Source organism: Pinus tabuliformis, chromosome J (assembly GCF_031772625.1).
Source record: "Pinus tabuliformis cultivar Carrire ecotype Pingquan chromosome J, CPIR1, whole genome shotgun sequence".
Taxonomy (NCBI): domain Eukaryota; kingdom Viridiplantae; phylum Streptophyta; class Pinopsida; order Pinales; family Pinaceae; genus Pinus; species Pinus tabuliformis.
The window spans coordinates 1,234,912,747-1,234,921,724 of NC_142295.1; the positions used below are offsets into that span (position 1 = coordinate 1,234,912,747).

General features: G+C 34.1%; 1 protein-coding gene across 1 annotated transcript; it reads right to left on the reverse strand.

Moving 5' to 3' along the window:
* Positions 1–6,303: 6,303 nt before the first annotated feature.
* Positions 6,304–8,768, reverse strand: LOC149231626 (putative L-type lectin-domain containing receptor kinase S.5). Its single transcript, XM_089376336.1, has one exon. The coding sequence runs from the start codon at positions 8,613–8,615 to the stop codon at positions 6,474–6,476; it is 2,142 nt and encodes a 713-aa protein (XP_089232462.1). The 5' UTR covers positions 8,616–8,768; the 3' UTR covers positions 6,304–6,473.
* Between the last annotated feature and the right edge of the window lie 210 nt (positions 8,769–8,978).

Below are 8,978 nucleotides of genomic sequence, written 5' to 3' on the forward strand. Positions count from 1 at the left end.
CTTGGATAAACATTGATTATTCTACCTTTTTATCTTTCCTCCGACTTTAGCATCGCGTTTCAGATTGATCGTATTTTTTATTCGCCGAATTATTCACGCGGTTTAAATTGTCTTACACTCATAATTCAAAAACAAACTCCAAATTTTCGCTGTCCGTATGATTGCATATTTTTGCATTAGTCAACAATGCAAAGAAAATAAATGTATCGAGAAAACGCTTTCCGCGTAATTATAATTATTTTAAACAAATTATAAAAGGATAATAGTATGACATTTAATATCGCTTCATTTCACGCGGTTTAATTGTCTTAAACTCGTAATTAAAAAAAAATAACCACTTTTGCGGTTTGTGTGACTGCATATTCTTGCATTAGTCAAGACTTCAAAGAAAATAAATGTATCAAGTTATATATATTATAATTATTTTAAGGAAATTATAACGGGATAATAGTATGAGATTTAATATTTCTATATATATGAGTGAGTATATGATATCAATTTTTTTTTGAGAAATTTTCTTAATCGTGTGGCATACGGATGTCATAAAATGACATGCATACCAATACAAGATGAAGTTTCGTCCCTAATTTAAGATACACCAGAGATTAAGTATAGCAAAATATTGTTTCAAGATATAATAATAATAATAATATGAAATTATAACGGCGAGATATTTAGTAAATAGGAATCGTTGAAGTTGAATTTTGTTGGTGTGAAATATTACTTTGATTATAAAGTTTAATTTTTTATTTATGGATTAATTCAATAATTAAAAAAAATCATAATTAGATATTTATGATTTATTTTAAGAAAATTGTTTGCAAAAACAATTATTAATATACAATTATTTTAGTTACAAATCTTTAAAAAAGATTAAAAACAATTTTTAAGTGTAAAAGTTGGAGAAAAATTTACACATTACAAGAGATTTCATCCTTGCACTTGATAAATGCCAATTCTTTATAATATGTAAATTTCAAATATTTATATATGTAAATATTTTTATTTCATATTTTTATATTATTATTATATTATAAATATGTGTAAAATTTTCACTTCACTTGTGTAATAAAGAGAGCCATATTACAATGTGAACATTATATATTTCATTGAGTGAAGAAAATATTAAAAAAAGTTCTTAATACCTATAACTACTTAACTATGACCAAATTTTCTTCAACATGTTCTATAATTTGTCTTCTATATATATATTCTTTCAATATGTGTTGTTGTTGTTGTTGCAATATCTCTAAAAATTGATTGATGAAAATACAACAAATCTAAAATCATTTTATAACCTACCATCTTAAGATTAAAAGAAATATTTCCTATCATATTTTCCTCATTAAAGCAAGACTTTCCCTATTTAAATCATGGTTATGACAAAGTATCTTAGGTAGAAGAAGAAGTTAAATAACAAGGAAGTCAAGAGGTCTCCTCATATTAGCTCTAATTCTAGTCCAACCACCACATTTTTGCTCAAAAGGGAATAACATAAAGATGCCCAATCTTGGCAAGACCGTTGGGGAATAAAATGAAACTAAGATATTATGAGGTGATAAAATCCAATCTCAAGAATCAAAATAATCTCTCCCTTAACTAATGTTAAGAATAAAATGAACATTGCTAAAATAAGAAAAAATCTCATGAGCATCATAGTGAAAGTGAGTGTTGGTCAATTCCAAAACACCATGGGATGAATGAGTTTGTTACCTAGAGTTGAAGATATAAAAACACATTCTCTTATGTTTTCCATATTATAGCCACATGCCATTAAATTTTCAAAAATATGTGTGACAATAGCTACCTTCTAATCTTTTAAGTAAACAAAATTATGGTGATCTTAGAATTCTTTTGTTAATGATTTTTAAGCATAAAAATTAAATGCTAAAGAATACTAAGCCATATCTTATATTTTTAAATTCTAATAAACCATATCTCTCTTATGCACACTTTATATAGTTAGTGATTAAATTTAGATATAAAATTCTAAAATATTGTCATTGCAAATATGAATTATCATTATTTAATTTTTTATCATTATTTTAAATTTTAAGTATGATATGTATATTATTTTGTTCAAAAAATTGTAACCTTATTAATAAAAATAAAGTTACAAGATAACAAAAGTTTTAAATTCAGATTTTCAAATTTATTTTATTTTTTCAAATTTTTTTATTGTAAAATTTTAGTTAATTTTTAATGTTACATTTTCTAATTTAAATTCACAACATCATCCTTATAGTTATTATATATTTTTTAAATTCAATATATACCAAATAAAATAAAAATAGTGAAATATTTTATTGTAAACTTTAAATCTTTGTATTAAACTAAATTTAAATATAAAATTCGTTATAATGGAAATTTGTTTATTTTATGATATGCATATAATTTTCAATGATTTCATAGATGTAAGAAATCTCTTTAAAAATGTAATAAGGTTTTTATAATTTGATTTATAAAAATTTTAGATATTAAAATTATGGAATTATTTATATAAAAGAAACATTTGTTTTCATGTAAATTTAGATTTGTAACAAAATTTTGAAGCTTTGTTTAGTTATCTTGATTCAAGATTCATAAATAAAAGGATAGTTACATATATTATAATAAATTTTATGCAATCCTCTCGCCACCACACAAATCTCCAAGCCTTGATTGGTCCCTTTGTATTTTTAATTCAAACCACAGAGTATACGCATGGACTATGGACTATGTTGTGTTTAGTAGTTGAGACTCTATTCCCCTTTCATGTCTCTTGACCTTGGATCTTGAAATTGTAAGAGTATAAGGAGTAATGGATTTGGTTTTTGGGAATGAATGCAATTGAGAATGGATACATTTAACGCCAGTAAGCAAATAGAGACATGCACCCCTTCACTTTGATGCCTAGTGGGAGTTGGACACATGAGACCTTATATTCTATTAATTTTTGCAATGGGATCAATACCCAAGATCACTAAGGCTCTGTCAAAATTTTCTCAATGAACCCTTGCTCGTGATTCATTTCCACCTACACCTCTCTGATAAAGCCTCAACACATGAATTCTGATAGGGGAACAAAACTGAAAGAAACATCAATTCTGACAGGGACCAAAAAAACCCAGAAAATGTCAAATTCTATATAAAAAAAATGGTTACAAAGGAATTTTAGAGTGGGTTCTCTCCTCGACTACTTTATCCCAAAGAGCTCTCTCTAGAGTAACTTTGCTACATATATATAAAGATAAAGACTGTCTAAAATATTTGATAACATAATAGAAACTATTTGGACATCTATCCAATTACAGGAAACTACCTAACAACTCAGTAGGTGTTGAATACATTAACAAAGGTTTGATTGTCCCAAAAACTAGCTCACCAAAACAACCTTCAACTAATCAAAACTACCTAACACCTATAAGACCTAGATTCATCTAGAATCATGACACATGTACATATCTTAAAAAGCCATTAGTTTTTATTTATACAAATTTGCAATTAGTGGAAAATTGTTTCCCATTTGGAAAATTCAAGACCCCCTTGGGTTCTAAATCAAAATGTGTTACCCAAGGATGATGTTGTTGTATCACATTTTTCAAATCCGTTAAAGAGCATCATGTCAAAAAAGCATTGAATTTGATTAAACATATATCTTTGAGTCTTATTTTAGGTCAGGCCTTTTGAATTGGGAGGTTTTAAGTTCCCAAAGGTATAAGCTAAGAGAATGAGGGATCAAAACATTAACTTTGTCCCTCTTGTATAGTTTATATTTCCTTAGTAATCTAATCTGCTAGATTTCTCCCTATATGTAGTTCAGACCTTCACTTACAATACTAAGTCTTCCTCCAAGAAGAGGTGCGAAATCCTCCCATACAAAAGTATTTCCCCTCTTCCTTTTAACTTCAAATATTTGAAGGGTGAAAATTTTCCTCATTCTCTAGTAAATCCATACACATATAATGATAAATTTAGTGGATGAAAATAGTTATCACTAACTTATTTAATAATAACCAACTTCAGTGTCTTAGATACTTCTTGTAATCAATTTCATTCTTAAAATATAACCAAACAAAGTATACTTAAAACTTATGATTTTTCTAGTACAAATCATTATAAAAATTATACCTCACCAACTTTTCATTTCAATATCTCTTACTAATGACTTTATCTACCTTTATTGATGAAATTGATTGTTATTCTTGCCTCTCATGCATCTTAATCTATTTTTCTCATACTTCCCATAAATAATATCAAAACGTAACCATGGAAAAAACAAACAAAATTTAAATATTGACTTTTGGGTGGAATAATGTACTCGTCTATTATAGCTCAAGTTGTATATAAAATGATTATTCCATAAATTGCTTCCAATTATAACTTTTCAACAACTACATTAAAATTATATTTACCACTTCTATATGCTCATGTATCTATGGATAGAAATCAATGCTTCCAATTATAACTTTTCAACAACTACATTAAAATTATATTCACCACTTCTATATGCCAATGAATCTAGGAATGGAAAACTATAAACTGCTTCATTTCCAGGCCCATTCTTTCCCAAGACCTTGTTCCAAATGTGCCTAAAACTATGGAATTTCAATCCTATATAATCAATGTAAGAAATCTAAAATAATTTGGTGGCTTTGTAGCTTTTAATTCATGATATTTTTGTATAGCTTAAAACCATAATAATATATTATTTTTAAATTTTTGTAAAAATAGAATAATTCAGAGTTTTTCTAACTTTGTTTCAAATTATAAAAAAACAACAAAACAATACATAATCGATATAATTTAATTAGAAGAAATATGTTAAAATTGTAAAAGAAAAACAAAATAATACATAATCGATGCAAATTAACTACCAGAAAAATCTTATAACAGGCAAAGACTGATCACAAATCTTTTTAAAATCTACAAGTCCTCAAGTGGTTGTTGGCACTCCTGGAACAAAATCCGTAAATACTCTCCCATGGTTTTCTTATGGACCACTGGAACTTGCTGTCAATTTTTTCTATTACTAGATTTACTAGTAATACACAATACAGCTGCACATAAACATAGAAGCTTGCTCTATTACAGACTTAGAAACATGCCATGTTATTACTAGTATTACACAATAAAGTTGCATATGAATTTATAAACTTCCTCTTCCATCTTTGGATGACGGGCAAACCTCTATAAGCTTTCTATTATTTTGCAAGTGTGTCGGAATTCTTAAAATAGGAGCTTATTGTATGATTATCGTTTCAATTAATCATCTAATTTTAATAAGTATATTTCATTCCATATTGTTATCGTTGTGTTCGAGGAGATTGAGAAATGTTAATTTAGCAATGTAGGTTAAAGATGGTCTGAAGCAGTTAGTTTTTAAATGGATTAAGTGGGAATCTCAAAAGTGTAGTGAAAAAATCGTAGAAACCTTGAGATGTCAAAGTTCAAAAGTGTGAATTCATTCATTTTTGTAATGTCTATTTTCTCTCATGTAAACATTAAAAAAGATTAAAAAAGGTATGGAAGCAAGTAATGCTTTCATGACTTTCAATTTATCCTGAATTATCATTGTGAATTCTCAAGAATCAATCTAAAAATGATTGTTTCTTATATATAATTTACCGTTTCACTTAATCTTCTAATTCTAATGAGCATATTCCATTCCAGACACACACTGATGATACCATTTTAAAGTCGAAGATAAAAAATCTGTAACGAGCAAATCTAGAAAATGTATTAGATATTAAAACAAGCATAAATCTCCCCATGATATGAAGAATCGATCCGAAATGGAAATCTCACAAAGTTTAAAGGGTTTGGTCAGGAAATGGAAACATCACAAGGTTAAAGGGTATGAAGAGCTCTTAAAAGCATTGTTTCTACACATACGCTTCGGACAGCGACGATTCAAATTGGGAGATCAAAATCTGTGCAAATAATTACGATGTTAATATATAACTGCAAAATTTGTAGTATACACAATCAAACTGTAGAACGTAAAAACTCCTCAATGCAAAGGTATTAAATATAAAATCTCTCCCGAGCTTAATGGATCTTGAAATGTAGCTCATGCGTAGAGAAATTGAGGGTTTATGGAACTGGAAATAATATTTCTGTACACTCAAAGTGAGGCAAAATAGCTTTGAGGTTTAATGGATCTGGAAATGAATTTTCCATTTCTTTTTGGCTTTTACACTGTATATAAATACGTTAGGAAAAAATTAAAGCTTCCACGTTCTTTCGGAGCCAAATATTTTGCTCTTTGTAGTTAAATTTATTGACAGCTACATATTTGCCTATTTAGAACCATGAACAACACTGCACCAAAACTAGCTAAGATTTAAGCGTTCATGTCCTCCTTACAGAAAACTAAGAAAATAGCATAAAGCTCATCTCTTCCCTATATGATGCCATAGTATAGATGCTGTCTGTGAAACTCACGTCATTATCATACATCTATTATGGGTTTCATATCTCTTTACCATATTTTAAGGTGTAGTCTGTACTGACGCTATTCCAGTACTGCTACAAGCTGACTTGGCGTGGCAGACATCATTTGAACGGGAAGTAGCGGAAGGAGAATGAAACGATGCTATGGGTGGCAAAACAACATAAATAGCCAATGGCCTTGATGAAGGAAGCAGCATTAACTGTTCACTGGGATTTATCAGAACTTGCAGCGCTTCTCTGATTGAAGGACGCAGCTGTGGATCCGGATGCGAGCAGGAAAGTCCCAAAATCAACGCTCGTTTCATCTGCTCTTCCTCAAAATCTCCACCCAACCTACGATCCGCAGCCTCCATAACTCTTCCCAGCCCATAAAGATCCCAGATCCAGTCCACCAAATTTCCCTCTGATAATGGCGGATTTCGCTCCACAACCGGCCTGCCACTGGCCACCTCCAACACAACGACCCCGAAACTGTAAACATCGGATTCTGCAGTGGCCCTTCCTGTGTAACCACACTCGGGCGCCCAGTAGCCAGGCGTCCCTGCCATCTTGGTGGTTACAGCAGGAGATGTCTCATCATGTTCAATGAGTCGCGCGAGTCCGAAGTCACCCAGACGGGCATTGAAGTCCCCATCTAGCATAACGTTGCTGGGCTTAACGTCCCGGTGAACGATCCTCTGCTCCCATTCTTCGTGAAGATACAACAAAGCTGAAGCCAAGCCACATAAGATTCGGTGCCTACGGGCCCATGTCAGGGGGGCCTGATTCGGATGTTTGTCCCCTGGCTGTGCGAAGAGGAGCTTGTCGAGGCTCCCGTTTGGCATATAGTCATAGACGAGCAGCAGCTCGTCGCTATGATGGCACCAGCCCTGGAGCTGCACCAGGTTCCTGTGGCGAAGTCGACCTATGGTACTGATCTCCGACATGAATTCCCTTTCTCCCTGTCTCGACACTGCGGAGATTCTCTTCACCGCGACAAGTGCCGCGGCTTCGTCTCGACCTTCAAGAGTTCCCTTGTAAACGCTCCCAAAGCCGCCGGTTCCGAGCAGTTCCGTCTCGCTAAAGTTCTTTGTCGCCCCACACAATCGCTCGTAGGAGAACCCATGAGGGCCATATGGTGAGCCTGCAGAGTGACCCTGCATAATCGCTAGATTTCCGCTTAGCCCCTGGTCTGAGATCGGTCCGGTACCTCTTCTCCTCTTCGTAGTTCTAGCGACGAACCATGCTGACAATCCTGACAGCACGAGCCCGACGGTTATAGAACCGACAAGGAGGCTGACCTTGAGTCCCCTGCTCATCGAATCTTGCTTCGAAGTCTGTTCTGGGTGCATATTCAAAGACGATTCGGGCAGGCTAACGGAACTGAAATTCCAGTCCAAAATACGCTGAATCTCGAAAGAATTCCCCGTTGCAGCCGAGAATCCCAGGTACGCTGATCGTGGAACCGTGCTTGATAGCTCCATTTTGTGGTTCAATATGATCGAGTACGGAGTTGGTCGATCTGCATAGGCGGCATATATTTGTAGGGTTTTGCTCCATCCATCATAATGCACTCGAACCCTTATCGGCCGCCCCGATTTGATGTAAATGCCGTTTAGACCGAGATCGGCAGTCGCGTTGGATATTCTACCGGTGGTGTCTATGCCGACATGGTTATCGTTGGGATCTCCTTCGCTCTTGTAGGTGTCGAATTCGATGGCTAGCTGATTCCTTGTGTTTCCGTCGGTGGATGGATCGAACAAGCCCAGGGATCCTCCCCAACTGTCTGGGAGAAAGGGTCTGGTGTTGGGGACTATGATGAAGGCCAGACCGTCGCCATTGAAATTCTTCAGCCCATCAGGGAGGGTGATGGTTCTAACCAACAGGGTGAAGGTGGTAGTAAATGTGGCCGGCCAGAGCGTGATGGGTTCATGGTAAAGAACCCTTCCGATGCACTTATACATGTCAGAATACTCATGGGAAGCACCGGATGTAGTGTTCGGCGATGGAGTGAGATCGATGTAACAGCTTGAAGAATTATACGAAGCATTTCCCATGTATATCAACCGATTGCTGTTGTCGTTGCAGAATGATGGGAAAGAGAAACCTGAGGTAGCATTTCCATGGGACTGTGCAACGGACACAGCCACAATTGGAAACAGAAGAGCCACAGCACAGAGCTCCTCCTTTGAACCCAACATGATAATTACACCAAATAATGAAACAACAGTCGAGCAGAGAGACTGGTTATTTGTTACCAAAGACGAGAGACATTCATGGCCATCAATTAAAGCACAGAAAATGAAAGCGCCACAAATTCAAACAAACAAGCATGGCTAGAGCCAAGGGAGACTTTGTCTTAACCTATAGAATTTCGTTGGAGCAGGGCTATGATAATGATATTTCTTTCATAGTGTTCTTCCCGATGTTAGCGAATACTCTCTCCTATTAATCACGTAATAATCTTTTCTATTAAAAGGGCCGCAGCCATAGTACCGTCACCATTGTGGAATTGCGAGCCTCCACATCTACCGCCATATCTAGAACGGTCGTTTACCATAGCC